We start from the raw sequence: 15,681 nt of genomic DNA, 5'->3' as shown, positions 1-15,681 counted from the left end.
TTTTAATACTCACCTGAGAATACATGTATTGATTTTAGAGAGAGGGGAAGGCAGAGAGAGAAACATAGATGTAAGAGAGAAACACCAATCACTTGCTTTCTGTATGCTACTTGACCAAGGATCACACTGTCAACTTAGGTATGTGCCCTGACTGGGAATCCAACCCACAACGTCTAACAAAATAGGCTACCTGGCCAGGGCTCGTACATGCTACTTTTGAAAGTTTTAACTTATTATGTCCTTTATTCATATTTTGTTATATTCTCCAGACAACATCTATTAAAATAATTTTTAAGAATGTCAAGGCTTTGAAACTCTACCCAAAATGTCAGAATTACTAGTATCTAGAATAGTGCTTCTCAAACTTGAATGCATGTACATACAGGGGTGGGTAAAAGCAGGTTTACAGATGTGAGTATGTGGAACACAGATTCTTACATTATTTATTAATTATTGTATTATTTTTCATTATTATTAACCTACTTTTGCCCACTCCTGTATTTTCAACTTTGGAAAGAAAAAAAGGCAGATTACAGTCAAGGGTACCATCATTTCTTTAACTTTTATTGCATTCCTTACTTAAAAACAAAGCCAAGTAATGGGTCTCTGCAAGAACAAATATTTCTCCTCTCCAAAGGAACTCTGTCGACATACTGAAAAGTTCATTTTCTGTGCTCCGAAAGAGTCATTACTATAAATATAAGAGCCAAAAAAAAAAAAAAAAAAGAGTCAAAAATATAAATTTCAACTCCTGCGCTGCAGGAGAAGTCAATGGGTATCAGAAGATGACCCACCAATGAATTACACTTCCCAGTATCTATTCCCTTGTGTAGGCCTCCACCCACATGGACTGAGACAGACATATGACTTGCTTTGGCCGCTGGAACATCAGCATATAGTCAATATAGAGCAGAGACTTGATAGGCATTTACTTATCATAAGGTATAATAAATCCTACAATCAAAAGAATAAGAATTTACCCTTTGGATTGTAGCCATCACCATGTAAAGAAACTCAACCTGACCTCTTATACTCCTCAAGGATAAAAAAACCCACAGAGATATCCAGCCATGTCAGCTGAGTCTAGTTGCCAGCTGACCAGCTAGATGAAGAGTCTTATAAGTAAGTCTAGGAAACATCAGCAGAATAACTACCCACCCAGCAAATCTACAGAATTCTGAGAAATAAGAAATTGTTGTTGTTAAGCCATACACACAGCAATAGATAACTGACACGGATGGTCTTATAAATTCTCTGCCCTCCCCTCAAAGAGCTCCTTCCTCTCCCAACTATTAACAGAATGTTTGAAAATTGTATGGGGTACAATATAATAGGAAATTTTAGTTTTAGGATGAAGCATTCCCTTAGATCTACAGGTGAAAACATTACAAGTAGACATATAAAGATCATAAACTAATTTTTAATATCAGAAATCTATAGTTTTTCAAAATCTTACCTCAAAAATTTACTGTTCCCTTCACCATCGTCATCAAAATCCAACCTGGGGAAAGCCAACAATAAACAGTGTAAGCCTATTGATAATACAGAACATTAAGAAATTAAAATTTGTCAACCCATAAGCTACTTGAACACCCACCCAAAGGAAAAAGGAAAGAGGAAGTAGACAGAAGTCAAACAGAGCTATGGTTTACCTCTTCCACGTTGCACTAAAGTGAACAAGAAATTGGGCAATCAAAAAGAGTACCTACTGCTACCTGACATTTATTTTCCCAGTGTAGCAGTCAACCTTTGCCAAAGTTTTACATCAGAGTACAACCTCTACAAAAGGAATCCACTAAAAAAATAAATTAATATGAATAATTCACTTCCATTTTTCTTTTCTATAATCTACTCTAGGCTGTGTTACCAGCTTTCTGAAACATCTTTCAAAACAGTGATATTTACATGAGGGTGATTAAGACCTCAGAAAGTTGTTAAATACTGGCTTTTCCTTTTGTTTTTCTACTAAACATATAACATACGTTAACTCAAGACATTCTGCTTAGATGAGGTGAAAACAGGAGATTTGCCTTCAAAGGACTTTTTGTATATACAAATACAAATATAAAACAAGTGAGAATGGGAAAGTGCTGTGTGAGGAGCATAATCAATATGCTATAGCTGTTCCATGAAAGCAGAGGTGACTTTCATTTCAGGGAATCAGGGAAGATTATAAGTAACAAGGTAAACCAATTTCCCATTAACCTCTGTACTCTACTAAACTTAAACATTACTCACATTACCACCTTAACACAGTGATCTCATCGCATCTATACAAGTGTGACAACCTGGTATTATGGAACAATATATGAGGTCTTTCCAGAAGGTATCCAGCCATGTAACATGAAAAACAGAGACACTTATTGAGGAAGATACAAGATACAAGAAGCGCTGTACATAGGACAGTGACGCCTCAGTCCCCTTCAAAGTAGGCACTTTAGGGCATCACACAGTTCTCCCAATCGCCATCAGCTGCCCTGCTCTATTTTCTGAATCTCATCGATGGTCTGAAATCTCTTCCCTTTCAAATGTGATTTTAGTTTTGGGGAAAGCCAAAAGTCACAGGGCATCAAACCTGGGCTGTAGGGGAGCTGAGTCACTTGGGCGATTTGATGTTTCGCCAAAAAGTCTGCACGAGACGTGATGAATGAGAGGGCGCACTGTCGTCATGAAGCTGCCAATCACCAGCTGCCCGTAGTTGTGGCCTTCTGAATCATCCAAAGAGTTTCCATGGAGGAATGTTCAAGCTTAACGCAAAACTTGATGCAGATTCATTGCCCTACTCGCTTGGTCATTTTGAATGCTATGGCCACACAGCACACACGTTCACTCAAGCGCGTCTACCACCCCCCCGCTGACTAGTACAGTGAAGTCGTCATTGTTCATGCATGCGCGTTCCAGGTTACACTGATGTCTCGCAAACTGTTCTCATTAAAGTAACAATGGCTGAACCTTTTCCAGACAGACCTCGTATAATAAACTTTCTTTTCATATTGTCCCATATTCTATGTATATACAATTTTTAATAATTACATAAAGGGATTACTTAATTCCTATTTTGGGACATTAAAGTTATCTTGAAGATTTTGCTATTATAAGTAATGCTCAATGAATATCTTTGTACATATTTTTTTTCTCTATTCCAAGTTAGGATAGATTCTTAGAAATGTAGTTATTGGGTAGATTTTAACAGGTGTTCAGGGCCTACAGGGTGGAAGAGGAACAAACACTTTCAGGACTGATACTACATACATATACTTGTATAGCCATTACCCTGTTTAAGCGAGTGGGTTCCAAAGCTAATCTCCCAAGGTTCATATCACAGATCTTCCATTTACTTTAGAACCCTGAGTAAGCTTTATTCATCCTATGTCTCAGAAAATAAGTTAAATACGTAAAGCCCTTGGAGACACAGCAAGTTTTAATATGTTACTCATGTTACCATCTTCACCCAGGAATCACTCTTGCATTACTATTGATGGGATAAAACTTAAAAGACTAGCTATAATATTAACTACACAATTTTTAAAAAGAAAAGAAAGAAAAAGAAAGGAAAGTTTAATACCAAAAAATGGATTAAAATAGTGCCCATGCTTCCAGGCCAGTCCAAATCAATCTCCTTTCTAAAGTCTTTCCCAATCTTTACCAACCAACTGTATTATTCCCATACTGTGAAACTCACAGCACTGTATTTGTTCCTTTCTTAGGAAACTTGGCATAGTCTATCTTGTATTATAGTTACGTTTGTAATGATGATCCCTGTCAGAAGACAAGCAAGTTAAAGACAACGACTGTGTCTTACATATCTTTGTATCCTACTAGCAATCAGCACAATGCCTTACACTAATCAGGCATTTCATAAATACTTCTGGAAGTGAATAAACTCTGCATTCCAAATCAAGCAACATATCAATAACTTAGGGGAGAAATACTCTAGTGTTCAGCATTCTCTAAATTCATAAACGTAAAAAGTGTGCCCTGACCATCTGGCTTAGTTTACTGGGCATTGTCCCGCAAAGCAGAAGGTCACCAGTTCGATTCCCAGTCAGGGCACATGCCTAGCTTGTTGGTTCCCCTGGTGGGGGCATGTGAGAGGCAACCAATCGATGTTTCTCTCCCTCACTTCCTCCCTCCCTTTCCCTCTCTCTAAAAATAAATAAATAAAATCTTTTTTAAAAAGAAAAAGGAAACTAAGACAAAAACACCAGTTCTAGCCCTGGCTAGGTAGCTCAGTTGGTTAGATCATCAACTGGATATGCCAAGGTTGCAGGTTCGATTCCCAGTCAGGGCACACACAACGATCAACCAATGAATGCATAAACAAATAGAACAACAAATTAGTGCCTCCCCCCCTCCTTACTCTAAAAATCAATAAATAAAATTCTTTTTAAAAATTTAAAAGAAAAACATCAATTCTACACTGAGAAAAACTAAGGGACTAAAAAGAGTTGTTTGAGAGTAGTATAGTAAGTAACCAGTTGAAGTGAGAGGGTTAGGAATGGCCAAGAAGGTTCAGCAACAAAGTAAGTCAGGTTAGTTATTAGGAGAGACATTCATGACACTGTATACCCTAAACTCACCCTGGCCGCCGCTTAATAGGCCTCTGGACAATGGCTCCTCCACCTTGAATCCCAGGCCCAGGGTTTCCAGAGGCAATGGCTGGACCCAGTGATGGTACATCTGATGTCATTTCTGTCAGTGAAAAATGGAAATACACATTTAAGAAAGATGGTCCTTGCTTACCATCACCATCATCAAGCTGGCCAAAAGAAAGTCTCAAGCTATAGATAAAAAGCACAGTAGTTTGCTATAAAACACAAATGCTCATATCCAGATTGCTCTTCTTGAATTCTTACACCTGTAAGACTTCTCTATACTTCAGTTCCTCCCACTTCAAAAAAGTCTGGAAGAGGAAGTACCATACGTATTTTTCAGCCTTCACTTTTAAAAACTTGTTAATAGTTACAAACTATTAATCTAAAACATACTCACACAAATTGGTTTAAACATTGCACTTACGCAACAAATCTATAACTTAGCCTCTTTTGTTTTATTAAGAAAATACAGAAAATCCAAAAAATGAAAATCACATAAATTCTGATAATCAAAAAAATTATAGCCCTGGCTGGTGTGGCTTAATGGATAGAGCACTGGCCTGTGAACCAAAGGGTCACTGGTCCAATTCCCAATCAGGGCACATGCCTGGGTTGCAGGCAACCACACATTGATGCTTCTCTCCTTCTCTTTCTCCCTCCCTTCTGCTCTGTCTAAAAATGAATAAAATCTTTAAAAATATTATATAGTACTAAAACTGTAAGTCCCTCATTATGTCTCCCTTTCCTGCCCCCTTTATCCCTCTCCTCTCCTTCCAATTCAATCTCACCCCAAGAAAGAAACACTGTTAACAGTTAAACTCACCTTATCTCTTATTTTTCCCTCAGATTATACATATCTATCTCTTTTATCAAAAACAGGCACATTTTTTTCTTAATAAAAAGGGAATTCTATCTGCAACTTGCTTTTGTCTTTTAAATATACATCACAGATATCCACACACATAAACACAATGATACATATATCTCATTCTTTTTTTGATTCTGATTGTATAAATATACTATATGTTATTCTATTTTTATTATTTTTTTACTTTTTTTACTATTATAAATAATGGTCCAAGGACATTTACATATACAACTTTAAATTCTCTTTTGCCATTTTAGGATAGATTCCTAGAGATGGAATTCCCTGTGTCCAAGTATATAAGCATTTAAAATATTGATGGGTACTGCTAAATTACATTCCAAGAAAGCTGCTATTATTTATCCTCCCACTAACAGAATAAGAGAGTACCTATTTCCTTCACCAGCACTGGATATTATACTTTTTCATTTTACCAAACCTGGCAGATTAAAATGGTCCATTATTATGCCTGCAACCTATATAATTTTATTAACCCAATAAATTCAATTAAAAAATACATTATTTGTTTTAATTTGCATTATTTCTTTTGATATTAGTCATCTGAAATCAATGAGTTGACTCCATATCTTTTAATATTTTGATGCTGAATATGGACTTTTTCTAATGAATTTATAGGATCAATATATAAGATATTGAGTCCTTTGCCTATTATGCATTTCAAGCAACTATACAAATTTTGCATTTTTTAAAAGATTTTATTTCTTTCTTTTTAGAGAGCAGAGAAGGGAGGAGAAAGAGGGAAAAAAACATCGATTTGCAAAAGATACATCAATCAGTTGCCTCTCACACGTCCCCAATTGGGGAACCTTGCCCACAACCCAGGTGTGTGCCCTGACTGGGAATTGAATTAGAGAGCTTTTGGGTCGCAGGCCGGCACTTAGTCCACTAAGCCACACCAGCCAGGGCAAAATTTTGCATTTTTATGTTGTTGAGTTTATCACTGTTTTCCTAAGTAATTCCTGGATTTCTGTCTTGTTCAGGAAAGCTTCCCAATCTCCAGATTATTTCCATATTTTCTTAGACTTTTGTTTTTCATATTTAGATTTTTAATCCATCTGGAATTTACTAACCTATATCTACCTAGCATAAAATAGGATTCGATTTTCTCCCAAATGTATAGCTTCTATTATTTCCTGAATAGTCCATACTTGCCTCACTTATCTGAAGTGATTTCCTTTTTTATACTTTTAGTGTCTCGATAATTGATCTCTTTCTATACTTTTATTCTGTATTAATGTATTTTCCTGCTCTTATGTCAATACTCAGTACTTTTGATTTAAAGTACCTTTTTAATTCTCAAATAGGAACGTGCTCTATTCCTCATTAATTTATTTTACAAAATTTTCTTATTAAATGTCACATACAGGGTCTGTCTGGAAAAAGTTCAACCATTGTTACTTTAATGAGAACAGTTTGCGAGACATTAGTGTAACCTGGCTGCCAGGGAGAATGGACTGGAATGCGCATGCATGAACAATGACGACTTCACTGTACTGGTTAGTAGACACCCTTGAGTGAACATGTGTGCTGTGTGGCCATAGCATTCAAAATGACCAAGCGAGTAGGGCAATGAATCTGCATCAAGTTTTGCGTTAAGCTTGAACATTCCTCCATGGAAACTCTTTGGATGATTCAGAAGGCCACAACTACGGGCAGCTGGTGATTGGCAGCTTCATGACGACAGTGCGCCCTCTCATTCATCACGTCTCGTGCAGACTTTTTGGCGAAACATCAAATCGCCCAAGTGACTCAGCTCCCCCTACAGCCCAGGTTTGATGCCCTGTGACTTTTGGCTTTCCCCAAAACTAAAATCACATTTGAAAGGGAAGAGATTTCAGACCATCGATGAGATTCAGAAAATAGAGCAGGGCAGCTGATGGCGATTGGGAGAACTGTGTGAGGCCCTAAAGTGCCTACTTTGAAGGGGACTGAGGCGTCACTGTCCTATGTACAGCGCTTCTTGTATCTTGTATCTTCCTCAATAAGTGTCTCTGTTTTTCATGTTACATGGCTGGATACCTTCTGGAAAGACCTCTTACTTATTTCTGCTTATGGTACAATGGAGTAGATGTACTTTTCCATATTCATCCCGTTAAATACAACTAAATCTGAAAAATATGCATAAAACAAACATAAGAAGAGTCTAAAAGGTGAAGAGAAAGCAGTTGAGTTAGGGCCCACAGGACCTGGACAACAATATGGTGATGGGTCCCCCTGGGTTTTCTTTTTTCCTCATTTATCCTAGACACAAGGCTGAAAAAGTCAGCCACCTGGCAACATGAAAGGGAACAGATTAAAAACAGCCTCCCACCTAAAGCTTGCTCTCTCTAGCCACAGGACCAGGAAAAGAGCAACTTACCAAGACAGAAAATTCTTAGGTAACAACTACCCAACACCAGCTGAACACTGCAGGAAAATTATAACCCCAGTTTCACCCTGCCAGCAAAGGTTAAGTGGAGAGGCAAAAACATCCATCTTTGTAAGGCTGTAACAAGGTAAACTAAAATTCCTTCTGGGATAGTGTCAGAGATCCCACTAGTTGGAAATGAAAACCTGTCTGACACAGTGTCAGTGGAGACCATGTGAGGAGATGTAACTCCCATGCCTATCCAGTAGTAAGAAGACTTCACACCTATGGTGTCAACAACAGCCGAGTGGGGAACCTGGAATTCTATCTTTACCCAGCAATAACGAGGCAGCACTCCCCCCACCCTAATGTAGTGTCAGTAAAAGCCAGCTAAAACAAGTTTAAACAAGCTCCAATATCACATAACATTAACATAAAAATATCCAGGCTTCATTTGTTAAAAAATTACTTATCATACCAAGAACCGGGATGATCTCAAATTGAATGAAAAATAACCACCAACAGATGCCAACAACATGACACAGATGTTAGAAATATCAAAGATTTTAAAACCAGCCATGATAAAAATGCTTCAACAAGCACTTACGCAGTTGAAACAAATGAAAAACTAGAAAGCCTCAGCAAAGAAATAGTCTCAACAAAGAAACAGGAAATATAAAGAAGAATGAGAGAAAAATGTTAGAACTAAAACATAATAAAATAAAAAGGGGATGGGCTGAACAGCAAAAATGAGGAACAAAGAAAACAATCAGTGAAATGGAAGAAAGAACACTAGAAATTACCCATTCTGAACAGAGAGAAAATAGGCTGGGAAAGAAAATATACAGAAAAATATTAACAGTCTCAGGGACCTGTGTAACTATAACAAAAAATCTAACATTTGTCATTAAGAGTCCTGGAAAGGAAGGAGAAAAAAGAAAAGGCTGAAAATAACATCTGAAATATCCCAAATTTGCAGAGATATAACCTACAGATTCAAGAAATTGGCTAAACCTGAAAAGGATAAACCTAAAAAAACCCATTCCAACATACATTACAATTAAACTTACAAAAACTGTTCTAGCTGGGTGACTTGGGTGGTAGGAGTGTCGATCCCAAGCGCCAAAAAAGGTTGTGGGTTCAATCCTGGGTCAGGGTGCATATGGGTGGCAACTGATCAATGTTTCTCTCTCACTTTTAACGTTCTCTCTCCCCCGCCAAACCTCCCACTACTCTCTACAGAATCAATAAACATATCCTAGAGTGAGGCTTTAAAAAAATAGACAAACTCTGAAAACTAAAACCAAAGAAAACTTTTTAAGTTGCTACAGAAAAATGACACCTTACTTACAGAGAAAAAAACAATTCAAGTGACAACAGATTTTTCATCAGAAACCATGGAGGCCAACTTAGTGGTTCCAGTCTAGGAAAACAGATCTTACAGGACAAAGCAGTATGTTGGTGGCTGTTAATAGAGTAGTGATAGCTTTGTCTGTTTAGGAAAATAAATGGGCTTAGCCAAAGAGGTTAAAACAAGTTAGTTATCCCATGTATTAACACAAACTGTGTCTTGGATACAGTTGTATTTAATGCTTAATGATCTCCTAGCCTTTCCAGTTCAGGCATTTTTTTGAGAGACCTTTGTTCCCATATGAGGGGGTTTTGTTGTCAGGTTTTTGTGGGTTATTTGCCTCTTCCCATCCCTGTGCTTTGCAGGTAGGCAGATATGATTCAAAACTATGTTCTAATGTGTTTCTTGTAGTAGTCATTGGTTTGTGGTAATAAGTTATGTTTTCCCAGTAAAGTGGAGATGTTAATCCATGAGAGAAGCTAAATTATTAGAATTCTTTGACTGGAAAATTTAGCTTTGCATTTTGTTGCTGTTTCCTGAAAATAACTTGGAAATACTCCTGAGTTGTCCCATCTACTGCTTTGATTCCTTGGATCCCACCCATTCCTTCAATGTAAGAAAAAACAAGTCATTGTTACAGCTGCCCTTTTGTAAGGAGCCCTCTTCCCAAATAAAACAATAAAAACAAAACAAAACAAACAAACAAAAAAAGAAACTATGGAGGCCAAAAGACAGTGGCACAATATTTTTTAAGTCCTAAAAGAAAGGAACTGCCAACCTTGTAATTCTATACCGAGTTAAAGGGAAATCCACATTCTCTGATGAAGAAATACTAAGAAAAATTTGTCACCAGACCTATCCTAAAAGAATGGCTACACAAAGTTCTCTAAACAGAAAGGAAATTATAAAAGAAGAAATTTTGGGACATGAAAGAAGAACACAGTATGCAAAAATATAGATAAAGTCAATAAGCTTTCCTTCTTTTGAGTTTTCTAAATTATGTTTCATGGTTGAAGCAAAAGTTAAAATGATGATGTTTCTAAATGTATACAAAGAAAACACTTAAGACAATGAAATTACATATGGGGAGAGTAAAGGCATGTAAAGAGAGTTAAGATTTCAACACTTAAACTGGTAAAATGAAAACACCAATAGACACGACAATTTAGGTGTATATAATGTAATGCCCACTACAGCAATTACAAAAGCTATACAAGGAGATACACTAACAAATATTACAGATAAGTCAAAATAGAATTCTAAAAAATATTCAAATAATCTACAGGAAAGAAAAAAATGGAGAAACAAAGACCAAAACAAACAGAAAATAAAATGACGGACTTAAACCCAAACATAGCATAATTTTATTAAATGTTAATGACCTAAATAATTTTATTAAATGCAAATGGTCTAAATACCGATCAACAACAGATAGCTAGGCAGAGCAAATTAAAAACATGACCCAACTATATGCTGTCTACAAGAAACTCACTTCAAATATAACAGTAGAAGCAGGTTGAAAGTAAAAAAAAATGGAAAAAGATGTATCATGTAACCATGAATCAAAGGAAAGCAAGAGTGGCTATATTAATAATAATCAGATAAAGGAAACTCGAGAGCAAATAAAATTACCAGAGAACAAAGCAGGAATTAAATAATAAGGATTCAATCCACCATGAAGACACCTGCTATATATACACTGAAAAAAAAAAAAGCTACAAAATATGTTAAATAAAAACTGATAGTACAGAAAGGAGAAAATAATTTTAGCTGGAGACATCAACACCACTCTCAAAAATTGGAACAATTAGAAAATCAGCAAAAATATAGAAGATTTCAACATTATTAATATATAATTAACATTTATAGACACCCCACGCAAGAGACACAAATTCTTTTTAAGTGTCCCCAGTACATATACCAAGATAGACCATATTCTAAGCCATTAAACAAACATCAACAAATTAAAAAGACCTGAAATCATAGATTGTATTCTCCAACTACAATGGAATCAAACTAGACATAAAAAACAGAAAAATATAGGGAAACTATACACTTGGACACTAAGCAACACACTTCTAAAGAATCAATGAATCAAAGAGGAAATCTTAGAGGAAATAAAAAATACCCTGAACTAAAATGCAAATGAAAATACAAGTTAGCAAATTTTCTGGCACACAGCAAAAGCTGTACTCAAGAGAAAATTTTATAGCACTACAATGCTTACATTGGAAAAGAGGAAAATTCAAATCAATCATCTAAGCTTCCACATGTAGAACATAGAAAAGGAACAAAATAAATGCAAAGCAAGCAAAAGGAAGAAAATAATAAAGAACATAAATCAATAAGCCCTGGCTGGTGTGGCTCAATGGATTGAGCACCAGCCTGCAAACCAAAGGGTCACCGGTTCGATTCCCAGTCTATGGCACATGCCTGGCCTGCAACCCAGGTCCTCCACCGTGGGTGTGTGAGAGGTAACCACACATTGATGTTTCTCTCCCTCTCTCTCTCCCCTCCCCTCTCTAAAAATAAATTAAATTAAAAATAAACAGAACATAAGTCAATAAATTTGAAAACAGAAAAACAATAAAGAAAATAAAGAGTTGGTTCTTTAAACAGATCAATAAAATTGACAAACTTTTAGCAAGAAAACAGAAGACAAACTACCATTATCAGGAATAAAAACATAAAAATTACTACAAACCCTCAAGAAAGAATAACTGACACACATAAAATTGGACACCTAAGACAAAATGAACCAATTCCCTAAAAAAAATACAAACTAAACCAACTCACCCAATACAATACAGGTAACTATTAGAAAATTAAGTTCATAATTGAAAAACTCTCAAAAAAGAAATTTCCAGGTCCAGATGACTTCACTAGAGAATTCCACTAAACATTTAAAGAATTAATTCCAATTCTACATAATCTTCCCCAGAAACTCATTGAGGAAAGGGACACTTACCAATTCATTTTATGAAACTAATATTACCCTGATACCAAAGTCAGACAAAGACACAGCAAAACTAAAACAAAAAAACTATAGATCAAGTCCTTATGAAAACATACAAAAATTCTTAAAATATTAGCAAATAGAACTTAGCCATATGCAAAAAAAGTATACAATATAATCAAGTGTGATTTATTTTAGGGAAGCACACTGGTTCAATATTTGAAAATCAATCAATATAGTTCATCATATTAACAGGTTCAAGAAGTAAAATAACATAATCATATCAACAAATACACAAAAGCATTTGACAAAATTCAATGCCAATTCCTGATAAAAACTCAGGAAAAAAGAGAGTGATATGTCCTCCACCTGATAAAAGCAGCTACCACCAAAAAATAAAAATAAAAATAAAAGTCCTAGAGCTATTTTTTTTAAAAAGATTTAACATAGTCTGAGTTTTAACATTGAAAATTATAGGGGGGCAGGAAAGGGGGCAGCAGGGTCACAGTGGCAAGAGAGGTCCCCCAGAGGGCCAACAGGAAAAAAAGAAAACTACATATAAACTATACCAAGTGTAAAGACTGATATATCTTCTTAACAGGCTCCCTTTTTGTACTCTTGTCCCTACAGGCATTCTTTTTTTTCCCCCAATTACATTTGACATCAATATTATATTAGTTTGAAGTGTACAACATAGTGATTAGATGTTTATATATCTTACTAAATAATCATCCTGGTAAGTCTAGTATCCACCTGACACCATACACAGTTATTACAATATTATCAACTATAGTCCTTACGATGTACTTTACATCCCCATGACCGTTTTAATAGAAGGCAATTTGTATATCTCAATCCTTTTCACCTATTTCACCTATTCCCCCCTGACACCCTCCCATCTGGTGACCATCAATTTATTCTCTGTATCTATGAGTTTGTTTCTGTTTTGTTTGTTCATTTATTTTGTTTCTTAGATTCCACATACTTGTGAAATCATATGGTATTTATCTCCCTGATTTATTTCATTTAGCGTAATACTCTCTAAGTCAGCAATTTTCAGCCTTTTTTGTCTCATGGCACACAGAAACTACTAAAATTCTGTGGCACATCAAAAAATGTATTTTTTACCAATCTGACAAAAAAAATAGGTATAATTTGATTCATTCACACCAAAGAGCTATTGTTGTGGTGGCTACCATAATTTTTTTATTCAATAATCTGAGAAAGAGGTCAGTTCTCCTGACTAAAGAGTCAGGTACTGCATGTTTTAAGAATTCCCTGGCACACCAGTGTGCCTGCCGCAGCATACCTGTTGAACATCGCTGCTCTAAATAAGTCCATCCAAGTTGCTGAAAATAACAAGACTTCATTTTTTTTTATGGTTGAGTAATAATTCAGAGTGTGTGTGTGTGTGTGTGTGTGTGTGTGTGTGTGTGTGTGTATGAATGATATCTTCTTTATCCATTTGGCTATGGATGGACACCTATGTTGCTTCCAATCTTGACTACTGTAAATAATTCTGCAATGAACATAAGGATGCATGTATCTTTTCAAATCACTGTTTTAGATTTCTTTGGATAAATACCCAGAAGTGGAATTGCTGGGTTATATGGTAGTTCTATTTTCAATATTTTGAGCAACCTCCATACTTAGTGGCTATACCAATTTACAGTCCCACCAACAATGCACACTTGTCTCCACATTCTTCACAACACTTGGTTGTTTGTCGTCTTATTTATGATAGCCATTCTGACAGGCATAAGGTGATATCTCATTGTGGTTTTAATCTCCATTTCTCTGATCATTAGTGATATTCAGCATCTTTGTATGTCTGTTGGCTATGTGTATGTCCTACAAGAATTCTTTTTTGTTTGTTTTTTAGATTCAATTGTCGACAGATATGTATTTACTGTCATTTTATTGTTCATATTTTTAATCTTTTCTTTTCCTTCTTAAAAAAGACCCTTTAATATTTCATGTAATACTAGTTTGGTGGTGATTAACTCTTTTAACATGGGAGGGCTGGGAAGTTCTTTATCTTTCCTTCCATTCTAAATGATAGCTTTGCTGGGTAGACTAATTTTGGTTATAGGTACTTGCTTCTCATCACTGTGAATATTTCTTGCCACTCCCTTCTGGCCTCCATGTTTCTGTTGAGAAATCAGCTGACAGTCTTATGGGTGGTCCCTTGTAGGTAACTAACTGCTTTTCTCTTGCTGCTTTTAAGAGTCTCTTTTTGGTCTTTTCTTCCCTTGCCGCTTGAAGATCAGCAGCCATTATGAATGACACAGTGACTATCCAAACCAGAAGTTCATGTCCAACAGACTACTTCAGTGTAAACAAATGGTCTTTGATGTCCTTCACCCTGGCAAGGCAACAGTCCCCAAGACAGAAATTCGGGAAAAACTAGACAATATGTATAAGACCACACCAGATGTCTTCTTTGTATTTGGATTCAGAACCCATTTTGGTGGTGGCAAGACAACTGGCTTTGGCATGATTTATGATTCCTTGGATTATGCAAAGAAAAACGAACCCAAACACAGGCTCACAAGACATGGCCTATATGAGAAGAAGACGACTTCAAGAAAACAGAGAAAGGAACGCAAGAAAAGAATAAAGTCAGGGGGACTGCAAAGACCAATGTTGGTCCTGGCAAACAAGGAGGAGTAAAGATTCTTCAGTGACTCATCTGTGGTAATAATGCAGATTATTCATGAGAGGATTAATAAACTAAGAAATTTTTTTTTTTAAGATTCTTTTTGTCTTTAATCTTTGGCATTTTAATTATGATGTGTCCTGGTGTAAGCCTCTTTGGGTTCATCTTGTTTAACATTCTCTGCACTTCCTAGACTTGTATATTTCCTTCACCAGGTTAAGGAAGTTTTCCATCATTATTTTTTCAAATACGTTTTCAATTTCTTGCTATCTCTTTTCCTTCTGGCACTCCTATGACATGTATGCTTGAAGCTGTTCCAAAGTACCCTATACAACCTTCATTTTGGGTTTGTCTTTTTTTAATTTTTAAAAAATTTATTGATTTTAGAGAGAGGAAGGCGGGGAGAGAGAAGAAAACATTGCTTTGTTGTTTAACTTATTTATGCATTCATTGGTTGCTCTTGTATGTGCCCTAACCAGAGATCGAACCTGCAGCCTTGGTGTATCAGGACAACACTCTAACCAACAGAGCTACCCGGCCAGGGCTGGATTCCTTTTTCTTTATAGTGTTCTGACTGGATGTTTTTTGCATCCTCACATTCCAAATTGCTGTTTTGATTTTAGGCTTCATTTACTCTACTGTTGATTCCCAGTAAATTATTCTTCATTTCAGTTAGTGTATCCTTCATTTCTTACTGGTTCTTTTTTATTATTTCCATGTCTCTTTTTTTACGCTGCTGAAGTTCTCTCTTAGTTCATCTACTCTTCACTAAGTTCACTGAGCATACTATACTTGTAACCAGTGTTTGGAATTCTGCATTTAGTAGACTGCTTGTCTCAATTTTAGTTCTTGTTCTGGAGTTTTGTTCTGTTCTTTCACTTGGGTCA

The 15,681-nt window shown here is 36.0% G+C and overlaps 1 protein-coding gene and 1 pseudogene across 6 annotated transcripts in view; one reads left to right on the top strand and one right to left on the bottom strand.

The window, feature by feature from the left end:
• The window catches only part of LOC129076825 (aryl hydrocarbon receptor nuclear translocator), a 42,344-nt gene extending 34,466 nt beyond the window's left edge, over window positions 1–7,878 (bottom strand). For 4 of the 6 annotated variants that reach the window (XM_054580983.1, XM_054580985.1, XM_054580987.1 and 1 more), the window contains exons 1-3: window positions 7,399–7,878; window positions 4,581–4,692; window positions 1,457–1,501 (exon numbers count right to left, since the gene is read on the bottom strand). In XM_054580983.1, coding sequence (XP_054436958.1) covers window positions 1,457–1,501; window positions 4,581–4,690 — 155 coding nt within the window. In that variant the 5' untranslated portion in view covers window positions 4,691–4,692; window positions 7,399–7,878. Of the gene's footprint in view, window positions 1–1,456; window positions 1,533–2,685; window positions 2,689–4,580; window positions 4,738–7,398 lie in introns of those variants that run through there. The other 2 variants (XM_054580989.1, XM_054580984.1) reach the window with 2 other exon arrangements.
• A 6,535-nt stretch (window positions 7,879–14,413) lies between these two features.
• Window positions 14,414–14,822, top strand: LOC129076828 (40S ribosomal protein S24-like; annotated as a pseudogene).
• Window positions 14,823–15,681: the final 859 nt, after the last annotated feature.

This window comes from Pteronotus mesoamericanus, unplaced genomic scaffold, assembly GCF_021234165.1.
Source record: "Pteronotus mesoamericanus isolate MK-2021 breed Mesoamerican mustached bat unplaced genomic scaffold, CSHL_Meso_final contig_647, whole genome shotgun sequence".
Lineage (NCBI taxonomy): Eukaryota > Metazoa > Chordata > Mammalia > Chiroptera > Mormoopidae > Pteronotus > Pteronotus mesoamericanus.
This window is presented reverse-complemented; position numbering and strand designations above follow the sequence as displayed.